Consider the following 26,921-nt stretch of genomic DNA (forward strand, 5'->3'; position numbering starts at 1 on the left):
ACTAGGAATATCCCAGGACAAACAGAATATATGTGCTCATCCTAAGCAGAATCCTCACTGAGCAGCTGGAAGAAGTGGGTCCAAACAGGGTGATCTGTGGTCTTAGAAATCCATTGACTGGGCTTCTAATCCAATGTCTATTAGGGCAGGTCATGGGCTGTTTCTGCTTCCTTCTGCTTTTGTTACAAGGTCAGGGCAAAGGCACATTTTCAACTTCAAATAGCCATAACTAAGATGTGACTTAATGACTACAAAGTCAGTGAAATTTCATGCTGTCAAAACAACCAATGCTGCATCTATTTTCCCTATGGGTCAAATAGTTCCAATTGGGCATTCACCAAAAAAATTACCATAACTAACCACACTAATTATGTTTTCTGCCAACCTGCTCTGTAGATTGACAATGATTTTATTTGATAACAATTAAGATTGCTCTAAAATTGTGGAGGCGGGAATGTATAGTTCTTGATTGTAGCATCAATGTAATTTTTGAAACCTGTGTTTATAGACACAAAGCTCTCTGTGCTGAAAAGTTATATGCCTGTTACTAATAGATATATTCCCGGAGTTTCTCTCGTTTCAAATTTACAGAAATGCACGCACACACACACGTTAAAAGAAAGAGTGCTCAAGTTTTTATTTGAAGAATTAATTGCCTTTGGTCCACCATCTATAATGGCTTCTGAACAACTGTTATGCACTATTGGATGAATATGTAATTGAGGCAGTTAAAAAAAGGAACCAGGCATATAACAGTCAACAGACTGGACCAACAAGGAGTTGGGGAGATATTAAGGAAATTTCCAAACGCAATAGCCCATAGCTGTCACAGCCATGTGGGCAGACACTTTGCCAGTGACGGGATAAGATGTAACAACTCCTTTGGTCATGTCATGGCCTAATTATACACTTTTCGGGTTGCAGATCATTGACTTGATAGGCCACAAAAAAGCAAATAAAAACTATCTTTTAAGTAAAGGCATCAGGGCCCTTCAGCTGTGAAGGTTTTATAGGCAGGTGAACAACCTGTGATAATATAAGCCCATGGGTCTCTGGATGAGCCATTTCCATTGCAAATAAATAATTTTTTTCTCATAAAAGACAGTATTCCAGTCAAATACAAGGTAATACACACATGAAGTTGACAAAAATGAAAACCACTCCATTTCTTTGATTTTTTTTTGGGGGGGGAGGGCACTAGACAATGTACTATAGACTCAATTTTGGGGGGTAAGAGGGAATTTTTCATTAAAAATGTCTAGTATTGCTTTTAAAGTTACCAAAGCAAGTTCTTACTTTGTACCTACAAAGATAACTTTTAATTCTTTCCTAGAAGGACCAATTTCTGTTTACATGTGGCCTCTATGTTATTTCCACATTTGCGTGTAATACCTGTATGTGTACAGTCACTGGACAGAAATAAGTGACCCCTCAAGCTTTCTCTCCTGGCATGAATCACAGTAATTGGTTCCTCTGGAATTCTATTCTCCTCCAAAATAATAATAATTTATTTATTTAATTTATACACAAAACATTTAGAGTAGGGATGGCTATCAGGATTTAGTGGGGTGGTAGTTTGGAAGGTGAGGGTTTGAGGAAATCTCTGTAAGGAGTAACTAGCTCATCAATTTTTATAATTCTTTCCTGACTCATTCTTGCTTCATTGTGATGTGTGAATGCTTGAATAGTTCACTAGGTTGTTGGGTGTTGAGACATAATCAAAGCCAAACACCCTTTACCTTAATTATTTTAATCATTTAGATAGAAATATTTCTGCCTGAGATTATATAAATAGAGCACATATCTGATAACTAGCATCAGTCGTTCTCGATTGCTTTAATAGCCCTGAAATTCATTTTAAAAGAAAACAAAGATTGTGGGATGTTTCTAGCATCCTCTGAATCTCTGTCTCCTTTCATGGTCCAATGTTGTAACTTGAAAGTTCAAATCACATTACAAGGTGAGGAACTTGCTTTCTTCATCATTTCTACATCATGAGAGGGTTTGTGAACTAATTCTATTAAATAGACGATGAGCGCAGGTGGTTGGGGTGGGGGTACTTTGAAAAGGTGTCCTGGACAACATGAGCCTCACAGCTTTCTCAGAATAATAGCTTCTCTGTTATTCTTTTAGTTGTTGTCTTCAAGTTCTCTATCTCAAACTTAAAACAAAAGAAGCAGACATGGGAAGAACTGGTTACCTTACTCTGTTCTGAAATGTCAACATGGGAGTGGTCCATGTTGAGAGTCCTGAGAGCCTAGCTCTACAATGTTTGGTTCCCAGACGAGTGGCATTGGCCTCACCAGGAATTTGTGAGACATGCAGGTTCTCAAGTCCCACCCAAGCCCCACAGCATCAAAATGTGCACTTTCCAGATCCCAGGGTGATTTGTATGAAGTGTGAGAAGCTGCACCCTAGGGGGCGAGCTTCAATTCTACCCCAATATGCAGTAACTAATGTCGACCCTGGGGTCCCCCTCCACAAACATGCAAAATGTAAGAGAAGTTGTCTTTGTAAATTGTTGGTTTGTAACCATCTCCTCTGTACTCTCCCTTCTTCAGTGAGAAAATAAGAATTATCAATGTTTGGGTTTCCCTTGCAATCCATTGTGTCGTGATTTCCTTACTCAAGTTCCCTAGGGGCACAATTAATCATTTTCTTTACTTCAAAGACCCAGGGATAATGAATGTGATTTTGTGGTCATATCGTCTCATGAATTAATAGACCCACACTATAATGTAAGCTGTATCCTGAGAAAGTCCTATCTGATTTCTCTTCTTATTTTGAGCCTCAGTTTTTTCATCTGCTAAGTGGGGAGCACAATACCATCTAGAACCACAAAGAGATGAAAATGAGCATTACTTTATAAACTGAGAGATGTGGTGAAAATGCATGGGACTCTCAATAACAACTACAAATTGACTGATATTCTAGAGCAGGGGTGGGCAAACTTTTTGACTCGAGGGCCACAATGGGTTCTTAAACTGGACCGGAGGGCCGGAACAAAAGCATGGATGGAGTGTTTGTGTGAACTAATATAAATTCAAAGTAAAGGAGCGGAGGGGAGAGCAAGAGAACCGGATAGAACAGCCGGATCCGGCCCGCGGGCCGTAGTTTGCCCACGGCTGCTCTAGAGTGTATATTATTTTTTGAAAGCATTGAATATATATGGGGGAGAGCAAGCGAATTAAATTCATTTAAAAGTACAAGTCATTTTTAAACTGGGCAATCTCTACCACCAACCCTAACACTAACATTCTGGGAAACCTCAACAGACTGCAACTTATAATTGGCCCAATCAGGATTTGAAGCAGGTTTACAATTATACTCATTGTACCTCCTCTTTGATTGGTGCGTGCAGTAGCAAATCTTCGCTATTCACCTACCAAATATGATCAGAGATTTAGATTTAGACCAGGTTCTTAACTTAGCATGGTTACTTACTATGTGAGATACAGGCACGCTAATTGACCTATTTGATCATCCACTTCCTCATCTTTAATGGCTAATGAGTGATGCCTGCCTCATTGGGTTGCTAGGAGAATGAACTGTAGTCGTGGGCAAAAAGCTCCTTTAATAGTACCTGACACTAAGATACTCAGGATATTGTTATTGGTATTATTATTACCAGTAAACTATGAGGGCATTGTTTTGTCTTGAGTCAAAATATGGGTAATTTCCTATAGAAGCAGACTTCCAAATTAGAATAAGGTTTTGACTATAGAAGTTTTTTTCCAGATTGTGACTTCCACCTTAGAAATATAAAAATAACTATATTTGAAAGTTGCTAAGAGAGTGGAACTTAAGTGTGTTTTCTCTCTCTCTCTCTCTCTCTCTTTTTTTACACACACACACACACACACACAGAGATAACTATGTGAGGCCATGCATGTGTTGATTTGTGCTAATTATTTTACAGTATATATATATATATATATATATGTGTGTGTGTGTGTGTGTGTGTGTGCATATATATATATATATATATATATATATATATATATATATATATAATATCATCACCCTATACACCTTTTAAAAAGCACATTGTAATATCTAATTATATGCAATTTTTATTTGTCAGTCACAGCTCAATAAAACTTGGGGGGGGCGGGGGAGGAGAAATAGGTTGGAGAAAAATGTTCTGAAGGAAGAAGCAACCAGGAAGCATGAAGTCAGATAGTCGTGTTGCTCATCCTTCTCCTGATTTTTAATCGTCTTTTTGGTCCATGGAGGAACTCAGGCAACCAAGGACCATCAGCTCCACAGGAGAATTAGCCAGTTCTCCCAGTGTAAACCAGTAAACCCAGCCTGAAACCATCACAGGTTTAGATTTCTATAAAATCAGCCCCACAAATAGTTACTTTTCAACAAGTCAATAGTTTGAAATCTGCCCATGTTGCCCTTTTCCCATTGCGATTGGTGAAAAGTCCAACACCTGTGGTGGTAATGGGCTGTCAGAATCCCCTCAAGTTCTGGAACTTTCCAGCATCATGCTCACTTTATTTACACATAACTTTTAGGTGGGCCCAGACCTTCTCACTGTGGCCTGTCCACCCTCCAGAGCCTTGGTCTGGACACCCTGTGCTCCTTCCCAGCCTCCATAAGAAAGGGACTCTTGGCCCCCAGTGAAGGCTGCTTCCCTGGAGAAGCACACAGGCTGTTCAGGGAACCTTTCCGACCCACACCCAGCCCCTGGAAGATGCTCATTCTCATTGGGGGCGCGTTCTGTGCTCTCCTTTGCTCTGTCCACCCAAAATAAAAATGGGATTCTGTCTTCCTGGAGGCCTCAGCCCACTTTTAAAGTGAACTGTAACTTCAAAAGGCTTGTTTTGTTTTGTGCCAAATTATGCTCAGAGGCTGAAATAGCCTTGGCCAATGATTTATTTAATGCAGGTTCACTGTGAGAATTATAATAATTTCACAAGCCAGGAGCATACAGGATAATGTTTCTTAACAAGCTAATAAAGAAATAACATACTCCAAATCAATGATAAATTCTTCACACTTTGTTCCGGGCAGAAGGAGATGGAAGGGATGAAGTCCAGATTCAGTTGAGATGTACCATTATATGAGTTGGCACCTGAGAGAGATGGCTTGGCCAAAGGAAAACCAATGTCCACATGCCAGAGCAAATGTAAAAGTCCCCTGTTGGTAGAGAACAGGGCACCAGTCTTGACTGGCAAGCTGATCTCTTTTGAGGGCCCTCTCCGTGATTTTCACTACTTGCCCATAAAAGAGTCGGTCACCTTTAGTGGTGATCAACAAAGGTCTTTGGAGAGCTATTTACATCAGCAGAGTGTAGCCTCGCCCAGACCTAACACTCACAAAGCACAGCATTTATGGTCTAAATGTCCTCTTCCCACAGTTGCTTCTCCAGGTGTTTCATTTGCTCAAACCCCAGCGACGCTCCTCAGCAGCTGAGCGACTGAGTGCTTCTCAGTGATGACAAATGAGACGATGACATTCTGACACAGCTTACTTCACTCAGATCAAAACAACTTTCTCTTAAAAATAACGTCATTTTTTGTCACAAACAAGTGTATTTGAAATCCTATCAAACCAACACACAATAAGGATCTTTACTATCCCCCTCTCACCTCGAAACTGTGGACTGAAAAACACAAAGGCCTGGCCTCTGTGAATAAGGAGAGGAGACGGTTTGCATCCTTTGTGAGTCCATGCGGTCAAAAATATAAATGGCAATATTTTCCCCAAATAACGTGCTCTCCCATCTACTACTATGTCCCCAATTGATTTAGGGGGGAACTCTAACAGCTGCATGTGGTAGTTTTCTTCCCACTTTCCAGATGAGGAAACTGAGCCTCAGGAAGGTGAAATGAGGTTTCTAGTGGAACACAGCTTGCATGTGACAGGCCAGGCTTCCACGTTCGCTGCTAGTGCCCTTTCTCACTGACAAAAACGTATAGTGGGAACTGGAAGGACTGTTAAATGTTGGAGAAACTACAATTACAAACGTGGACTGTGCTCAAGGCCTCCAGGAAATCCAGATGCGCTTGGACTTCAGTTTCCAAAACCCAGAGGTTTTTAGTGGAATATTCAAGTTGGGGATATACTCACAGCACTTACCTCCTTTTCCATTTAAACAGTGTTTGTATGCAGTATTAACAAGGGGAACTCTGGCTAAGAGAAATGTTTTCAAATGTCTGTCAATACATTTAAAATGCAAAGGATCAGGCTAGATCAGGATAGACCCCTACTGAGGATTCTATAATTAATCTGTTTCTTTGTAGTTTGTTTGTTTACATCCATCTCATTCTGTGATTTTCCACAACCTCTTGAAGTATACATGATACAATACTAAAATATCAATAAAAGTAACAATGGGGAGCCCAGCTGGCATCGACCTATGAACCACGAGGTCAAGGTTCGATTCCCAGTCAGGGCACATGCTCAGGCTTGTGGGCTCGATCCCCAGTGTGGGGCATACAGGAGGCAGCCAATCAATGATTTTTCTCTCATCATGCATGTTTCTATCTCTCTCTCCCTCCCTGAAATCAATAAAAAATTTATTTATTAAAAAAAATACAATGGGGCAGGGGAAAATATGAATCTGAATGGGATTTGTACAATTCTAGAGTTTTAGAACTGAATAGGGAGAAGGGAGTTAAAATACTGATCACCTTTCTAGGTGGTAAAACTGAAATATGAGTTAGATTATGAGCTTCTGGACAGCCGAGCCCAACATAGATATTCCGTAGTGATTTAAAGGCTGTGAGTCCATGCTCACAGGAACCCTTAGAGTTCTGGATGCCTGGCATGCAGCAGGCCCTAAGTAATCATCTGAGGATTGAGTGAATGAGTTGAGTAAACTGTTTAGTAGAGTCAGCAATAAGAATTTTAATAGGAGCACCTGCTTTCTGCATTATATTTAATTATTCTGAAAACACTCATGGCTGGATCCCATAGGACCCTTCCAGCAACTGTTTAAGATGAGCAACAAGAATACATGGTTATTGTGCATTTTCATCTTAACTTTAGATGTCTGAAGGGAAGCATAGTTATAAAAATTAGTAATTATAAGTGATATATTAAACTATATATAATGATTATAATATAATTATCAGTCATAAAATATTAATAATTATAAACTGTGGAAATCAACACTAGTGCAATTTAATTAGGAAAAAAAAGAAGACACAGCTCTATTTTCTGCAGAAACAGGGCACATATGTTCAAAGACATACTCATACAGTGAGAGATGTGTTCTCAGTGCTGGCTGACACATTGGCATCACTTGAGTGGCTTTTCGTGAATACCTGTGCTGGAACCACTCTCAAAGATTCTGACTTAAGCGATTGGGAAATGGGCCTGGGCCTGATTATTTTATTTTTTAAATTTAGCTGATTATAATGAGCAGCCTGGGTGAAAATCTCTGTCTTATAACCAGTAGATGCCCCTGAACCTACAAATGGAATGAATTTGGCTCTGTCCCAGTGCCATCTTGGGACATCTTGGCTGCCATCTGCCAAGCCAGAAGACCAACTTCTCAGGCTGTGGGGATTATCCAGTAGATAGCCTTGGAGGGCTTTAATTGTGTGTGTGTTAAATCAATATACATAGCTTTGGATACAAGAAGAAACTTGCTAAGAGTGATATCAATGCCAACTTTTGTATACCAATTGTGACATAATAAAACAAATAGGCCAAAGAAGGAGAAATTGCCAGAATCTTTAGCATGGAAACTTAAAGCCAGTGTTATTTGATGGGAGAAATTTCTGGTCCACCTCTGCCTTTGTAGAAGGCTACTCTGTGTCTTGATATCTGGCTTCTTACATCCCCTCCAATAATACTGGCTGACTACTATTTTGATGCTTAGAATTCACCCATGGTTGATTTTTTGGAGAAAGACAATCTGAAGGAGATTAAATTTAACTAAAGAAGAAAAGAGGGACATAAGGATGATATGGCAGGTCACAGGACTAAGCTAAAGGTACCATCAGCTGAGTCAGATCCAGACTCGAGGTGGTTGGTCTACGAGAACTATCAGAAAACATAATGAAGTCTGGTAATAGAATAAAGGGAGAGAAAGACCATGGCCCATAGCATTCTACCATCTCACGTTGTTGCTAAAACAGAATGTAATTATTCTACATCATACTCAAAGGGAAATCCAAATCTCCTATTATTTGGTCTCAGAAGAACTGAAGATTCTGAACTATATTAGGAAGTTGCTCCACAGAGATGACAAACCTCATTGTTAACTCAATACCCCTATATAAGTGCCTCTAAGCAGAGTCTAAGAATGAAGAAGAGGCAGGGTCTGGATCCAACCCATCTATGTTCAGATTTCATCGGTACCACTTAACAGCTTGCTCATGCTGTATAACCCTTCTATGCTTCATTTCCTCATCTATAGAGATGGGGATAGTAAAAAGAGTTGTAAGAAAAACTAAATGAATTAGTGCATAGGTACAGCACTTGGCAATGGCCTGTCATGGATAAGTGCACCATTGACATTAGTGGCTCTTTAGTTTGGACATTTCCAAGAGTTAAGACAGCTGTAGCCTTCTCCCTTGTGCCCAGGAATTTACCATTTTATTTTTTTAATTAGTAATCCTCCCTTCTTCCACAAAGCCTCACCACATCAAGGAGTCTTCTTGGGAAAGGTGGGCTTTGAAATGAAAGTGAGAATGAACTTGCAGCAGATTTCTCAGCAAGCTTTCCTGAATTTCCCCATGGTCAGAATTACCCAGAAGCCTGATTCCCTCCCCAGAGCACCCATCACTTAGAAGAGTGTGAGTGGTGTCCCCAGAAGCTGGTTGATAGCCAGGCCTGGGTTCTTGTTAAATGTACTGATAATCACACTTCTCTCTTGGGAATTCTGGTTCAGGTGGTCAGAGTCAAAACCAAGGGTTTAACAAAGATTCTAACTCATATTTATCTTCAGGGAAGGTTGAGAAATGAAGTAGAGGAAGGGGTTGAAAATAGAAAGTTGAAAGAAGTTGGTAGAGAATTAGATGCAGACTCAGAAGAAAAATGGGAAGGCCCAGCAAAGATGATTTTGAGTAAATCCATGGGAGTTGGTGGGATAAATGGAACAGGGGAGGAAGCAAATACAGAGAGCATGACATTATGGCCACCGTAGACCAGCTTCTCTTTCAGAAATGGGGTTTGATGTCCATTCTGTTAGAAGACCTCCAGAAACTAGCAGTAAGCATTCCTGGGCAATGTATACTATTTCTGTAGTTGCATCGTTGACAGCCACATAGCTAGGTGGCCCTAGCAAGCATGTCAAACATGCAGCCCGTCAGCCGGGAGTTTGACATGCTTGCCTAGAGGATAGATAGCATAGTGGTGACGTTGCAAGAAGAAACAAAAGCTACAAGAGATGCAGTGATTCAACTCCTTTTCTACTGTGCATTTGTCCCATACCCAGTGCATCTTAGCTGTGGCTGGTGTTAGAATCACCTGCCAAGCATTTTCCTACCTCTTTTCAGACCCTATCCCAGACTGATGAAGCCAAGACCCCCAGCAGCAGGGCCCCAACATGAGCAGGGCCCGAACATTAGCACCCTTAACTTCTCCCTATGAATCTAATTGGTAGCCAAGGTGAAACCGTTCAACCAGACAAGTGGTTCTCATTCTGAATTGCATGCTAGAATCATCTGGAGATCTTTAGAAACTACTGGTGCCCTGAGACCCATTCACTGAGGTCCCTATTTAGTTGGTCTTGGTTGTAACCTGGTCACTAGAAATTTTAAAAGGACACCAGATGTTTACCATTGTGGCCCAGGTTGAACTACTTGGCCAGACTTCCTTGACCACCTACAACCACTGAAAAAACCAGATGGCTGAAAATCAGGTGCAACTGCTTTTGAAGTTTAAATCCATACGTCAGTGATGAGAGTGAAGAGCAGGCTATGATTAGCATAAGGCGACAGTCCCTGGGGCCAGCCTGCTTCCTAAGGCTGAAGATGAGTGATGACCCCACTGTCTAGAGCTCACCTGCATTGCTCTGGTCATGTAAGGTTCCTGAACATCTTTGAGGATAACCACTTCTCATCTGCATCATGAAGTTATCAATCACATCTCTCTGGTCATTTGGGATAAAAATGATTTCACAGAGAGGATCCTAGATGATCCCTTTATGGCTAAGATAGATCATTTGTCTTAAAGTTCAAGTGGAGAGAAACAGAGCCACAGATAAACACAACATAAAACGGTGGACACAGGTACCTCCCCTTCTAATTCTACCTGAATTCTTCTGTATGCACTGCCCCTCACCAGGCCATTATTCAGCAGGGATTTCCTATTTATTGTACTTATGATCACCTGATGGAAAGGTACTTTAGAGGGAGGGGTGGTTGACTCCATGGAATTAATGAGTACTGTAGAAAGGCACTTTTCTGAGATGTTAGGGTAACCTCCATCTCAGACAAGTGTACCTTCATCCATAAACCTTTGTTAGGGTAACCTGGGATGTAGTGGGATTGTGTGGCTAAAAAAAAATATGGCTACCATTTATTACAAATATTTTTGTAAATTTTTGGCATTGCTTCAGAGTTCATCAGGGATTCTTTAAAAGAACACGATTGGTGCTAACTCTCTGCTCGATGTACATTTGCTTTGACAGAAGTCATCTGAGGCCACTCTTTAGAAGACAGTGAGTTATCGAAGGGGGTACTCATTATCCTTTGTTCAGAAATTTGCTCATGAATCATAGAGACAGTGGAAAAGATTTTAAAAACATGAGTTACCTAAAAAGAAAAAAAATAGGAAGGAAAGAAAGAAGGAAATGGAGAAATGGTGGCCTGTTTTTGTGTGTGTGTGTTTTTTTTTAAGTTCATAGTATTAGAGAGAAGAGTATTGGGGACAACCATCATATTTTCTAAAATTCTGGAACAATTGACAGGCATGCTTTTAATTTACATTTTAAAAGTTTCCCCTATTCATTCAGTCACTATTTTACATGTATTTGTATTGGTTGCCTCCCACAGCTTTCCTCGTGTCTAGCAGGCTGCACAGTTCCTTAGAGAAAATGCAGAGGTGGGATGCAAGGGGGCAGTGTCTTCTAGGGTTGGGAAGTATTAACTAGATAGAACCACCTAGCAATGGGGCCCCCTCATAGGACAGTGAATGACTGTTCCCAAGAGCTTGCCCTGGGAGTGGACCATTCTTTGTTACAGTGTTTTTCTTGGGAGCCTGCTGTAAACAGAAGTCCTTCCAAGGGCTTGTTTATTCCACCCACCGGTATCACACCTGTAATCTGAGACACCCGTGTCCTTCTGCCCTTTGAGTAAGTCCCATGTGAGCAAGTCAAAAACCGATATTCACCCCAAACATCTTCATTTTCAGGGACATCAAACTTTGGAATTTTGATGCCAGATATTGATGGGGCTCGAAAAGTTAGTGTCGATGCAAAAAAAGATAGCAAAACTCCAACCATATTAACTTTAATTGTTTTAAGAGAGGTGATAAATGAACTTAGCTGTGACCTTTATTATGGGAAAGAGAAACATCAAATACTATTCTCAGAGCATATATCCTTTTGTCTAGATGTTGTTGGTGCAGAAATGATTAGAATTGTCAACTGAATGCTAACTTCTAGTGAATTTCAATACGGTAGCTCTATTTTTATTCCAGGGAGTACCTCTTACAACAGTAAAACTTTCTTAAGATGTTTTAAGAAATGCTCAAGCACGAGATACTTTTTGAAGCATTGAAACATTTGAACAAGACCAATCAAACTAAGACGCCACCAAAATGGATTTATCTTGGTTCTTGATGATCCGTAGGCACAGTAAAACCTCACAAATGAGAACTAGAAGGCTCTATACTGCTGCTGCCGAGGCGTTTAAGAGCCTAGCCAATCTCATTGGGGCATTTGTATAATCTGCCTGACACAGATGTTCTTATTTCTGGAGAAATAAACAGCATGTCTGAATTAGAATGCATTACATTGTGGAAACGCCACAGTTGAAAACATCTTAAGAGAGTTTTACCAGCTTTCTAGATTTACTAAATCAAAGTAAAATGGCATTTTCCATTTTTATTTTCTTTTAGTGCACCATTAAAAATAATTTGGCAAGACAGGGCTTATTTGAACTGATGAGCTCTCTTCCCTTCTTCACTAGCAAGCCTAGTTTGGTGAGGAAATGATTATCCATTACATGACACCATATAGCATTCTCTTCTGAAATGACAGCATTTCTTTTTCTTGCCTTTTTCTAAAATAGTTTTTGGATATTATATTCATAATAATAAAGTCTGGAATTTTATGATTTCCCTAGCTCATTGCAATATACTCCCCCTTTTTTTTTCTAATCGTCTATATTTTTAAAATGTAATCTCTGCTCAGCATAGAAGTCTGTATAAACTTCGTTTGAATGCCCTGGCCTTGGGAACGTCTCCTGGCATGACATTTTGGTAACACGTAGCATTAATATTCTGATGCAACAGCTTGTACATGGTCCATATTCTGACATCACCATGACGAGGTCCCCGCATGCCTATTTCATGATCTTTCTAAACTCTCCGAGTCCGAGATTTAGCCACACATTCCTTGCAACTTCCATCCAAATGCACACCCTCCCCTCCCCTCATCTGAATACATCGAACCAATTGGCAGACAGCACATGTCCCCCTGAGCGAGCAGTATTGTGAATTTTATCTTCTCTTCCAGAAATCAGTTCGTCTTCGTTGCAGCAGATGAAATTTCTTGTAACACCTCTGCAGGTAACAAACATTGCTACTTCTTGATGCATCCATCCACGTCTCAGTATCCTTTTTTTTTTTCCTTTCCCTTCACATGCTGCAGTTGGTCACTCTAGAAAGTTTAGTTTAAAAAAACCAAGTCTGTGTATCTTTGGAGTATAGCAGGAGCCTTTATTCTCTACTGCCTAAAGAGACGTTAGACATTTTGCTAACTTGAATATTTTGTTTTCAGTTTTAATAATATGTGATCCAGAAAAGTAAAACTATGTTGAATGAAGCCACAATGAAACCTCATGGTATAATCAGTGCTCTTATGTTAAGATCCTGGGCAGGGAAGATGAGGGACACAGACGTGTGACTTCTGTATTTTTTGACTTATTATGTCTGGGTTCACACAGATGTATATGTGAATTATTTGGGATCTTTATGGAATGACTGGTATAGATTATAGGCCCCCAAAGACTGAATCTATAAAGTTACTGGCATTCTGGAATATAATTACCTCTGTCTTACAACAAAGGGGATCTCCATTCTATTAGTTAAAGATCCTCTATTGCCTTTCTTTTAAAACATATTACAAGTAACAGGACTCAGATGAAGTCTTCTGTTTTTGAGATCAGGGCACTGGCAGATGGAAATCGCACTTGCATGATGTGTCCATCACAACAACGCTTGTCTTTTGCTTTGATGTGGTCACCACAGTTAAATTTGAACTTTCATTAGCATGGAATTACTTGATTAAAAGTCCAGAGAGGTGATTGCCTTAACTAACAAGAGATCTTTTTTAATTGTTTAAATCTTTATTTGTTTATTATTTCTTTTTTTTTTAAGCCTAAACTCTGACTGCCATGATTGCTAGGAATTGTGCTTTTAGCAAAAGAGTGCATGGTAGAGCTCATCCATGTATAGTTAAGTGTACCATGACCTTCAAAAGCATACATTAAACTGAGTCTTGCAAATAGGCATTCATCAGCTACCCATCACATTTGATCACTGGAGCCATACACAGAGGCATATTTGTTTCACTCCCTACTCACAGTCTTTGGAGAGAAGGAGCTAGAGGAAGACAGAGAACTAGGAACATGTCCCTGGCCCTCTCTGCTCTAAAAAGCAGGGCCTCAGAAAACTCTGCGTTGGTTTCACTGATGTGGTTGGTCTCCATGTTTTTAGTGGATTAAAGTCTCACCCGGGAAGCTGAATGGGGTATGCATGCTCATATTTTAAAGCGACAGCTTGCTCCATTTCTATAAAATCCCGTAGATAATGTTCCTTCTCAACCCTTAGCCTCAAATGTCTCTGTTTCGCCCTGTGAGAGGTGGTGACATCCATAACCCTTCACTAATGCCTAATAGTAGAAGATTGATGGTTGCATTGCTGGGGGAGGCAAGGGAATGAACCTGGGATACAAGAATCATTTAACATTTTCAAAACCTTGAGGATGAAGCATGCAACCAAAGGGGAAACTGCTTGGGATGGGGAGGAATGCTGGTTTAAAATGTTAATGGACGGCTTGTGTGGATACACTGGTCTTCCAGATTCTCTGTCTTCCCTGATAAACGGTACACACATCCCAGTGGGTCTTAGGGTATATTCTGACACCATAGATCAAACATAAGAGGTAGATATGGATTGTTGTCTTGTGACTTAACAAACCCTGCCTGCAAGCAAATGGCTCACACATAATATCCCTAAAAGAGGCTGCAGATGATGAAAGTTTGCCTGAATAGAGCCAGTGTTTTCACCTACCTTATCTAATTTAGGATGGCTGCTCAATAAATTCTTAATGAATTGCTATTGATCAAATTTCAAATTGAGAGAGCTATCCCTGTTGCTTTGACGGCCATATTAATAATATGTTCTATGCTGCTTCATAAGGTTCAATTTGAGCTCTGAATTTTGAATCAAGCATGAAAAAGGAGACACCCATATCAATCAAGTCAAAGGATCTCCCAACCAGTCCACCCTCCTTATAGAGAAAGAACTGCTCAGTCAATGAAGGTTGTAACTCGTGGTTTCAATGAGGTCTTCCCGGGACCTATCTCCCATATCCTGGAAAAAAACCAGGACACCCACATTCTAAACACCACACCTGTCAGGAACTCTCACCTTCATGTAACCAACAATACTTCTCAGGGTGGATCTGTTGAATCCTGCTATCTCCTGGATTTTAGTGTTTGACAAATGGCAACTTTCGTCTTTTTAAAAATATATTTTTATTGATTTCAGAGAGGAAGGGAGAGGAAGAGAGAGAGAGAAACATCAGTGATGAAAGGGAATCATTGATTGGCTGCTTCCTGTGCAGCCCCCCACTGGGGACTGAGCCCGCAACCCGGGCATGTGCCCTTGACCAGAATCAAACCTGGGACCCGTGAGTCTGCAGGCTGACGTTCTATACACTGAGCCAAACTGGCTAGGGCAACTTCCATCTTTTTAAATGAAGAAAGAAATTAACAAGAGGCTTAACATCTCAGTTTTGAGGGCTTGATGAACATATAACTGAAATTTTTATGAAGATGTATTATTCTTACACAGCCACCTAGGAGGACAGAGCTGGCTGAGCAATGTTGTGTGAGAGTCTGTGTAGAGATGGTGAAAATCATCAGACAACAGCCACAGTGAGACTGAAGGATTTTTCTTTCAATTCCCAAAGGAAAAGTGACAATGTTTATTTTATGTGGGTCACCTGGAGAGGACACCAAAATGTCAAGTCTGCTTTTGCTATCACATAAAAGAAACATTTATTATTAGCATTTGTGGTTTATGAGAGTGTATTGGCAAGCAAATTGATTTTTTGACTCAGTGGCTCCAAACGTCATACTCGATGTTTTGTTTTGGTTGTTCCTGAAAGACATGTGTGGGTGTCCCATTTAGTACCTCCACCTTGAACAGCCTAGTAGCTTCTTGAACTGTGACATCAGGATCCTTTGATGAGCCCTGGCCAGTGTGGCTTGGTTGGTTGAACGCTGTCCCATGCGTCCTGAGGTCGCTGGTTCAATTCCCAGTCAAGGCATATACCTGGGTGGCAGGCTCCATCCACAGTAGCGGGTGTGCAGGAGGCTGATCCATGTATCTCTCTCATCAATGTTTTTTTTCTCTCTCTCTTTAAAATCAATAAAAATGTTTTTTAATATCCTTTGATGAGTTGGATTCTGCAAGAGATGGTCAAAGGGGCAAGATGGATCTCCCTTCTCCTTCCAGTCAGGGTCTCCTTACCACTGTGATTCTTTGGAGCTTTTCCATGACTGGCTAGTGATTGTATTATAGTAGATATAGATCTGGTACATGAATGGAGGTTGAAAAGCAAGTTACTTATTTTGACAGAGCAACTGGAAATTCTTTTCAGTGAGTTAGTGTGTATTGAGTCATCACTGGTATCAGTAACTGTTCTCAGCCCTCAGGACATACATATCATTAAATAAGTCAAGAGAAGCCCTTCCTCCAGAGAGCCTCCATTCTAGTGCAGAACAGACCCCAAACATGTAGATGAATAAACATATAATGTACTTGCCTGTAAAGTTATAGAATAGCTATAATGAATCAAAAAGTCAGAGATGGGGCCCTGGCCGGGTAGCTCAGTTGATTAGAGCATTGTCCTGATATGCCAAGGTTGTGGGTTTGGTCCCCTTTCAGGGCACATAGAAGAATCAACCAAAGAATAAATAATTGGAACAACAAACCCATCTCTCTGTCTGTCTGTCTCTCTCTCTCAAAAGTCAATAAATAAAAAACATATTTTTAAAGCACGGGAGAGGATGGAAAGTCCCATGCGATGCAACTTTACACTCACAGATCAGAGTAGAGCTCTCTCAGAGGGTGACATTTGAGCAGGGACTTGAAATAAGTGAAGGTGTGAACCAGGTAAGTAATTGTGGAAGTGAGAGCACCTCAGGCTGAATAGTGGCAAGTGCAAATGCCCTGGGGTTGAGGCTGCTTGAGGTGGCCAAGAACAGTAAGCTATCCAGTGTGTCCAGAGCATATGAGTACAGGGGAGAATTTTAGAGATAATATCATGAAGTTATCCAGGGATTAAGACAAATTAGGACCTGGAGGCTGCAGAAACCATTTGAGATTTTATTTTCAGTGTGCCTGGAAGGCACAGGAGGGCCAGCTGCGACCTGACTTATCTCTTTAATGATGTGTTAGACTGCTTTGTGAAGAATGGATTGCAATATGGCAAGAGCAGAGGAAAGGACCGCAGTGTGAGTCTCTTGCAGCACTCCAGGGCAGGGTTATAGTGGCCTATGTTAGGATGATGTCTGTGGAGGATCTGAGAAATGGTGGTCTCTGGGCTCTATTTTGACATGTGAACAAACAGGATATACTGGCAAATTAGAAACTTACCAGGTCCACTTTGTGTTAAATGCCATGTCCTCCTTTCGACTCAAAGGTTGTATCCGTCATTCCCATTGAGGACTAAGGCTTTTGTCACCATGGAAATCAAGCCCTTCATCATAGCAGTAACTGTCCCTCACATTGGTTTTGCTGAATTCTCCAGGGTATAGTCGTAACTTGCTATCACTTATTGAGCAAATTCTTGGTGTTAACAAGTATGATCAATCATCTGTATATATCTGTGTGTGTGTATAGGCATGTGTATGTAATTTATTAGAACAGCTCAGTGAGGGAGATGTTACTATCATCCTGTTTTGCAGGTTAAAAAAGAAAAAAAAAGTGCTCAGGCCCAGAGAGGTTTGGTAACTTGCCCATAATCACACTGGAGTCTATCAATACCAAACTCTCCACCAGACCATGCTGCCCCCACATGCGCCTTTTATCTTGACTTTGGAACATTGACCTTTGCCTCCAGGTGGAATGCTCTTGCTTTCTTCAACTGTGCTATCTTGCTCCTAGAAAACTCATATTTGTGAGTTCCGGGGCATAGTTGTGGAAATTTGGAGACTACTCAAGGGAACCGAAAAGTTCTCTAAACAATTGTTTCCCTGGGTGTTTATTTCAGGTGGTTCATCCCCATAGGCAGCAGGTATATGTCTGGTCTCCCAGATGTGCTGGGCACTGATCCAGGTACAGGGATAAAGTGAGGAGGGAAGCAGCTCTCTTGTCCGGGGTCACTGTATGTATCAGGAAGACAGAGGGTTAAACAAGCAAAGTGTGGTCCAGGTCAGTTCTCTGAAAGTCTCTCACGTGCTGAAAAGCAGTGGCTAAAAATCACCTAACAGTATAAGTCATTCCCTGAAAACTACTGGACACTTGGAGCGAGTTGTTTTGCCTGAAGAGTCCAGGTTCCCAGCTGCCCGCTCCTGAGGGAGTGTGTGTGCACTGGTGTGTGTTGGGGGTGCAGGTGGAGGCCAGGTCTTGGTCCATCAGCAAGTCTTGCCCTCTCCACCATACCAGGTACCATCTTAGTGGCATGTGAAGCCAGTTTGGGGACACACTCCCAGTCCTTATGAGTACTGGTCACATCTGTGAAAGCTTCTAAAACCCTCCCCTGTGGGACAGGTTGATATACACTCCATTAAGTAACTATTAGAAGCAATGTTTGGCAAGTTTATAGGCACAAAGGGGATGTTGGCACCCCGTCCATTCTTCTATTTCCCCTGACCTGTACCCATGTGCACACACAGACACACACATGTGCATGCACATAGCACATGCATCCATGCAGCTGCACTAAGACTTCAGATAATATTTAGAAGAAATTTCCAAATTAGTCATTCCTCTAATTGTGACCCTTCAGGAAATTTTATCTCAGTGTCTTCCCTTCATTCTGGTGATTTGATTATTCAGTGGGGTTGTCATGCCGTGAATTGATTTAGAATTAATTGGCCTGTTTCCAATAAGATGTGATGTCTATTATTATAGGCGAAGCAGAGTGCTCAGGGGGCATATATCAAAGGGACGAAGTACACATAATCAGCATTTATTGACAGCTTTCTGTATACCAGGCATGTTCAATCTTGTTACACGCAATAACAATACCCTACAAATAAAATGTCTCTATGGGAATTAAAGATATCTAGATAGCTCTGAATTAGCCTGAGTATGGGATTTCTATATCAGTAAATAATTTTTTTTAAAAAAAGAGAAGTGGTTATCAAATGTTAGAGCCATGAAAATCCCCTGCAGAGCTTGTTACCAATGCAGAGTCTGTGTCCTCCCCTCCCTGCCTCAGAGATTCTGATTCACAGACCTAGAGAGGGAGCTTGAAAATCTACATTCTTACAGTCTCCTCCAGGCAATTCCAATAGAGGCGTCCACAGATCACACCTTAGGAAACACTGAGTGGATCACTCAGGAATCCTTCTATTTCATTGGCAAGGAGAATACCCAACAGGTTTATCTAGAGCCATGCTTGGCAATATAGCGGCCAATCTCCATCTGTGGCTACTGAGCCCTTAACATGTGGCTGGTCCAAATTGAGATGAGCTATAAATCTAAAATGCATACTAGATTTCCAAACCTTACTACAAAAAACTATGTAAAATATTTTAATTGTAATCTTCCTGTCAATTACAGATTGAAATGATAATATCCTTAATATAGCAGGTTAAATAAAAATATGAAAGTGAACTTCACCTGGTTTTACTTTTTTAATGCAGCTACTATAAAATTTGAAATGTCATATGTGGCTTGCATTTGTGTCTCTCTTTATATTTTTATTAAACGTACCATTCTAGAGCCACATTCTCATTCATTTTGTACAAATGAGTATCGAAAGTGTTGGCATGCCTCAAGAACTGGTCTCTTAAAGGTGAAGGATACTCACTCAGAATTAAAATCTTTTGAAGATAATCCGGACATTGTTAGTGTTTCTTGACTTTACATTTTAATTTTGCCTCCAAGTAACCTACCTCCTTCTCACATTGCTTATTGACCTCTCAGAATCTTTGACTCACTTACAAGAGGCAGGGGATGCCATTACTCAGGGCTTCAGATGGACAACTCAATTCAAGGGTAGTTCTGACTCGTGTGCCCCATGAGCTCTGCTGCAGGGACCGCAGGCAGAATAGAGAGCAGACAAGGGTTGCAATCCTCCCAGTCTTAATAGCATCGATAACTGGCACTTGTTTGGTTCTGACTAACCCTATCTCAGCTTCACTCAGCAGCTTACAGTCAGTATGCACTATTACTGTCTCTATTCATGGATGGAGAAGCTGGCTCAGAGAGGAGATAAACTTTCTGAGATGACTCAGCAGACACATAGCAGAAGCAGGATTTGATTCTAAAAATTCTGACCTTGGGGAATTCTTAGCTTCAGCTTGGCTTCTCTGCAGAGCTATTGGCAACCCCATGAAGGATACAAACACAGAACTGCCTTTGGGGTTCCCCCTGTGAATTAAACCATAGTCGGGGTGCCATGCTGATTTCAAAGCATGATGGGAAATTCTTCGTGATTTTGGTAGAACCGATGTCAGGACACAAAAGGAGGGTGGCCTTGGCCTTGACATTAGAGAGAGTGTATCTCTGTGTCTTTTATTGTAGTGGAGGAACTGTAGAGCCAGAAGCAGGGCTGACTGTGTTTTCTTTTCACTAATATATTTTTATTGATTTCAGAGAGGAAGGGAGAGGGAGAGGGAGAAACAGCCATGATGAGAGAGAATCATTGATCAGCTGCCTCCTGCACGCCACACAGTGGGGATCAAGCCCACAACCTGGGCATGTGCCCTGACTGGGAATGGAACCATGACCTCCTGGTTCATAGGTCAATGTTCAACCACTGAGCCATGCCGGCTGGGCTTATTGTGTCTTCTTGACTCCTGGACAGTTGCTGCTGCTGTGCTGTGCTAAGTCCAGAACCAAGGTTCCTACCTCAAACCTGCTTTGTTGGGATTCCAAATAGGAAGAGCTTTTGAATTGCACTAGAGGACATAGAAAGGATGATGCCATCTGAATTCCCATAGGTGGTAGGATCTGGTTCCTATAGATGCTACATGCACAGTCCACATGTGTGACCAGCATCTATGCGCAACAGAGCCCATGGCTTCCCATTGGGAAGCTAAAGAACCCAGAAGATGCTTTCCTTCCTTCTTCTGAGGACAAAAATCAGGAGGCTGAACACTGTGCTGAGTGACCTGTGCAGATGATTGTTGCAAATCTGAGCTAAGGAAGTGACCAGCAATAAAATTCAGGAATATCAGTCATGTTGAGGTAACTCCATATTGTCCATCTCAGAGAATTCTTCCCGTTTCTACCAGTGTCTTTCTTGGAGGTTTAGCTGCATGTGGAGCTGTTTTCTTGGTTTTGAGATATGGGGCTGGTCCACTTCCTCTATCTTGTGTATCTTATCTAAGTCAGTGCCTAGGAGAAGGCCACAGCAGTCACAGAGGAATATTTTCTTAGTTGAATAGATTCACTAAGGCAAAGTGAGCAACTGAGGTCTGAGACCATGTGCAAACCAGGGGAACATGCCCTAGCGAAACCATCACTCTCCAAATAGCAGGCTGTCAGAACCACGGGCCATGGTGTAGTAAATACCCCGTTTGTACTGTGTGGTTAGTATGTGCCTTGCATGGATTAATTTTCCCCAGTTCCTTACAGGCTATATCTTAGATATAATTAGGAGGACACTATAGCCCCTAATGGCACTGCCATGCAGGCTCCTCCTAGGGAGGTTTCCTATTTTGAATGCCTACTCTGCAGTGCCTGCCTGTGTAGTGAGGACACAGCATAGTCTCCTTGCCTTCCTGCTTCGGCGGGCTGTCTAGGAGATCTGTGCCACATGGTGACATAGATCTCAGGGGAGAAGATATTTTATTCATCTTTCTGCTCCACCGGGATTCCTACCCACTATCTCTGGAACAAGAGGCATGGGGGGATCATGCTAAAGTAAGAAAACCGGGCCCAGGGGCATAAAGACTCTTAATTGAAATATATGGAGTGAAGTTAAAGTGTTCTTACTATATATCCCTATAAGAAAATCAGGGATATATAGTAAAAACCCTGGTGTGGTGTACCAACAGGACCCTATTGTGTTTTATGAGCATCCAGCTTGTTTCAACTAGATTTAGAAGATGTTATTAACAAGTAATATATGCATTTCTCAGCAGAGCTCACCAAGTACTTTACAAACATGGGTTCATATTTCCCATTCAACAGGTGGCATGCTTATTTATTTAACCTGAAGTTCAAATACAGCAATTTAAACTATGTCTGCAACTCACAAATTAGCTAGATCTCAACTCCAAAAGCATCTGTAAGTTGACTGCTGGAGCTACACATGCTCATTTTAGAAGAGGATCCTTCAGTTCCTTCTACAGAGATTGGCTTGTGAAAACCTATATAAAAACCCTTGTATCATAACCTGCAGACTGCTTTAAAACGTGTCTGGTTTCTTTCCATGCACTTTATCTGTGAATTAGACAGGGCTCAGATAAAATGATACCATTTTATTGGTATCGTTGCCCAAGTCATTGAGCAAGGATATTGCAAAGGCAGAACTTGAACCTGGATCTTCTTGCCCCAGGCCTTTGCCCTTCCCAGGGCCCGGTGTGGGCCTCCTGGTTTTAAGTTGTTGCTAAGGTCAAGATTAGACAAGGGCTCATGATGGCAGCAAGCTGTTACCTTTCATTTCTTTGTTTGTTTGGTTTTTCCCTAAAGGGTTTTGGTGAGCCTTATGACAACATGGGCAGTGATTTGTGAACTCTCGGGGTGATGTGAAATTACACACTGTATTTTTAAAGTCCCCAGAAAGTTTTCTTCTGGGTGTCTTTAAGGGGTTTGAATGTTTCTGAGAGCAGCTGACCTAAAGTCTTCGGAAAGCTTTGCCACTAACAGAATCATAATGATGGGTACATTTCCCTCCTCTCCACTCCTCCCTCTTGCTGCCTCCACTCACTCGGTGGCAGTGGCGTGGCCCAGTTCCTCTGCACAGTGGCCAGTGCTGTGCTAGACTCTGCCCCAGACTCCAAGGGGCTGACAGTGCAGGAGGGGGGACAGGTGAATAATCAGGGAGAGAAGTAAACAAAGTCACTAGAGATTTGCTATTTGGCATGAGGGGGTGAGGAGAGGGTGGGAAACTGTGGTTCAGAAAGAGGGGTCGGGAAAAGGGGCATCTCTATAGGGAGGTGACATTTGACCTGAGACATAAAGAAGAAAAGGCAGCGATTCGGGTGGAGGATGAGCGAGAGCCCAAGCCCTACAAAGAGAGTGAATTTGCGTGTGTCCAAGGAGTATTGAAGAGACCACTGTGCCTGGAACGCAGTAAACAAGGGCTAGAGGGGTGCATGAGAGGGCTGAGAGGGGGACAGGGTGACTCATGGAAGTGTGGATTATATTCTAGAATCAGTGGAAAGCCAGGGGAGGGTTTCAAGCAAAGAAGTGATATAAGTAGATTTGTTTCAATTAGATAAGTGGATGGATAAATGAACAGATAGATAGATGATAGGTGATAGATGATAGATAGATAGATAGATGATAGATAGATAGATAGATAGATAGATAGATAGATAGATAGATAGATAGATGCTAGATGGATTTGATAGATACAGATTTCCTAGTAAATGGCTGGTGGGTTGAAGAAGCAGAAGTGGAGCCAAAGAGACAAGATTTAAGGCTGTTGTTGATTTGGTTCTGATGTTAGGATGGTGACAGTGTGAATGGAATGACGTAGACACATTTAAGATTTCATCTGAAGTTTCTGAGGGCTGGGCTGCGGGGAAACAGAGCGTCATGACCTGATGCACTGTGGTCCACCTTGGCCAACGCTGGGTGGGGTGGAAATGACCATGTGCGCAGATCACGCATAACATGGCAGTCACAACACATTTTCCCACCACTCCATTGGGGTCCCTGGGACTTGCCGTTCTTCCTTCAGGCTGTGCTTAGCCAGCTCTGAGGACGCAGGGTCGCCGACGTGCCTGGCATAGCTGTTGTGAGAGTAGTGCTGGAGTCCACATCTTCCCTAATAACCTTGTGTCTAAATTGTAGTGTCACACAAGGGCGTGTTCAGAAATTAGCATTTGAAAAGAAGCCTCCTTGCTTTCAGTTTGAGCTGACATGGTCCCTTTTTTCTCTGTGGAAATGAAATTTATTAATCATAATAAAACCATCAGAATCTGAAGGTAGAGGTCACCCTGAGGAGAAAAGGCGCCTGCTCATTTACCAGGAATAGTTCAGTGCTGCTGTATTTTTCTTCTGCCCAGGCAGAGAACATTGCCAAATTGTTACCTTGGGCTTTCCACTGAAGCTCTGCCCAGTGTTATAAACAAATAAGAATGTACAATTAAAGTACATGGGAGAAAAGGGTGGGAGCTATGTTTTCATGCAGTGCGTTCAGGCCACCAACATGTCGTCTATCAAAAAGAGGAAATCTTTGCCACAGTAAAATCATTCCCCAAATTAAAAGAAAAAACAGTAATTTATCTGAATTTGCATCTTCATACCCGTTTTGAAGGAACATCATGTTGTAGCATCACATAGTACATTTCCAAGGGTTTTCAGTTTGCTTTTGTCGTTTATGTCTTGTTCATACCACCAGCTTTGCTGAGTGAAAGTGCATTAAAAATAATTCTATGATCACTTTTTTTAACCCTCTGGACTAATGACAACTTTACTTTCTCATGAAATAAAAATTAATGACAAAGTTGTATCTCATGTTCTTTTACACCTATTAATATCTACTTCTAATTACATGGGTCGAGGCCCAGCTTTCATGAGTGACCTCCCCGAATGAATGACTTCTTCAAAAATGTCACCATTCCTCTTGTTTTAACACACCTTCTGTCTTGGATTTCCATCTGTTTTTCCTCCCAGAGAGACGGGGCATCTTGGAAGGCCTTTTGTGATGAGCCAGAGGGCTGGCGAGTGTCTCAGGGAATGAAGTGCAAGGGGGAGGGTGGACTTTTTGTCTCACTGAGAAACATCCATTCTCATACCGCTTGTGAGGATCCGGGGATCACAGTGTGTTGAAGCAGAAAGCCTCATCTGGATTATTTGAGCATGGTGCCCCTTGAACAGGCAAGGAGGGCTTGGGAAGAAGAGACATCTAATGTGAACTGGTTGAATCCTTTTTTCCCACCTGGAGTCTAAACTAGAGCCCATGAGTTAGAAGGATCCTCACCCAACTTCTTCCGAACTTTCAGGATTCCATGGTATAAGTAATCATGCCAGGCCCATCCAGTACATTCTTTTTTGTTTTTCTTAATCTTTATTGTTGAAAGTATTACATATATCCCCTTTTCCCCTCACTGACCCCTTCTAGCCGGCGTGCCCTTGCCCCTCCCCCCATCCCAGGCCTGCACCATCCTATTATCTGTGTCCATGGGTTATGCATATATGCATACAGGTTTTTTGGTTAATCTCTTCCCACCCACCCACCTCCCCCACCTTCCCTCTGAGTTTCCACAGTCTGTTCCTTGCTTCTGTGTCTCTGGATCTATTTTGTTCATCCGTTTATTTTGTTCATTAGATTCCACATATGAGTGAAATCATGTGATACTTGTCTTTCTCTGACTGGCTTATATGCGCCATCTAGTACTTTTGTGTGTGTGTGTGTGTGTGTGTGTGTGTGTGTGTCAGACAGGAAGGGAGGGAGAGAGAGAGAAATATCCATGATAAGAAAGAATCCCCTCTTGCATGCCCCCTAGTGGGGATTGAGCCAGCAACTGGGGCATGTGCTCTGACTGGGAATCGAACCATGACCCTCCTGGTTCATAAGTCGACGTTCAACCACTGAGCCATGCTAGCCAGGCCCAGCCAGTACATTCCTATTCACCAACTATAAGCAAGAAGATTAGAAGCAAAATGGTGAAAGTATAGGGAAGGAGAACAATAAAGCATGTGCAAATTAGATTCCAAAAGATAGGAGGTGGCTTAAGGTTGACAGTAGTTGATAGAACAGACAAACTATTTCTTCCGGCCTTGTTCCTTCATTCTTTAAAGGAAAGTCCAAGAGTCAAAAGCTGTGGATAATCCACATATATCCCATTTAGTGACTGGTACCCCCGTTCCCCAGCTGCTAACAGTGCTCAGGTGCTCCCTTCTTCAGAGAATTACCTTCTGCCCAAGAAAATCACTTCATCTCAGTTCTTCTCAACCCCCCTGGGAAAACCTGCAGCTAATGCTCAACTTACATGAGTGTTAAAAAGCCAACCCCTTTGCCTCCAGCTGGGATTAATTCTGGGGTACAACTCATGGGATCAGGTCAAAGTTAGTCTCTAGCTTAGATTTTTCAGGCTTTTCTGGGGAACCTAACTTAAGATTGCATCTCAGCTTTGATCATTACTGAAGAAGCAATGTTCAAACTACCTGTAAGGAGGTATCTGGCAGGCCATTTAAGTAAGGGTACATGCCACCATGGAAACAGTCTTCCAATGGCTCTGAGAAATTTAAAGATCAGCTCTGACGGTCTAGCTCTGTGATCTTGAGCACGTGACTTCCTCTCTGAACACTAATTTTTGATCTGTGGCATCATTCAGTCCCAGACACTTAATAGACACTGAATGCATAAGGCTTCCTTCCCTTCTTCATTTTTATTCGGAAGCCTGTGCTGGAAGTCATGGCAGAGGAGGGAGGAGGATGGGTGAGAAAGACAGAAAAACTCAAAGATAAGGAACTGTCATCAAGAAATACTGTTTGAAATGTGTCCCTTCCCAGAACCTGGCCATAGGTTGATGAGTTAGAAGTTCTGTGGTGATAGGATTGAAATCAAAGCAGCTTTAATTCTTGAGTGGGGTGGGGTGGCATCCCACAAACCTGCCAAGGATGCATCTATTTGAGTGTGTTTGCTCACAAAGATGTTGGACCCTAACTGCAAAGACTGGGTCATTTCACCCATTTTGATTCACCCTTTCTCCTGTGATTGGTGACAGCCAAATTAGGAGAAAAGGACCATCTCTCTTGAGTATTAACATGTCCTCTGGGGGGTACTGGGTTTACTGTGCTTCTTAAAACCATTCTTTCACGTTGTTTTGTGTGTGTGTGTTTGTTTGTTTGCCTACGTTGGTCTCCAGGGTAGCTGCATGAGCAGTTAGAAATAGTCCTATGAGAGACCAGCATGCTAAATGGACAAAAGAATGTGCTATGCACAGATGGACTTTTTAAATGTTGTGTGGCAAATAGGAATATGTTTCTTATGTATGAAGATGAATAGAGCCCCTCCACACTGTCTTGGTATTTTGTATTTTATGGTTGCTATTATTACTTTGTAACTGTATATTATGGATTAATCTTCACCTCTGTTTCCCTTTCAGTTACGGACGAGTTTATGCTGCCGACCCCTACCACCACACACTTGCTCCAGCCCCCACCTACGGCGTTGGTGCCATGGTGAGTACCAATTCCTCCTC

General features: G+C 41.8%; 1 protein-coding gene across 46 annotated transcripts in view; it reads left to right on the forward strand.

Annotated features, from left to right (window-relative positions):
* The window catches only part of RBFOX1 (RNA binding fox-1 homolog 1), a 2,122,525-nt gene that overhangs the window by 2,091,368 nt on the left and 4,236 nt on the right, over window positions 1-26,921 (forward strand). For 25 of the 46 annotated variants that reach the window (XM_080678241.1, XM_080678221.1, XM_080678244.1 and 22 more), the window contains 2 exons: window positions 12,647-12,699; window positions 26,826-26,901. In XM_080678241.1, coding sequence (XP_080534367.1) covers window positions 12,647-12,699; window positions 26,826-26,901 — 129 coding nt within the window. The remainder of the gene's footprint in view (window positions 1-12,646; window positions 12,700-26,825; window positions 26,902-26,921) is intronic. The other 21 variants (XM_080678210.1, XM_080678243.1, XM_080678242.1 and 18 more) reach the window with 1 other exon arrangement.

Source organism: Plecotus auritus (assembly GCF_963455305.1).
Source record: "Plecotus auritus genome assembly, chromosome: 7".
Lineage (NCBI taxonomy): Eukaryota > Metazoa > Chordata > Mammalia > Chiroptera > Vespertilionidae > Plecotus > Plecotus auritus.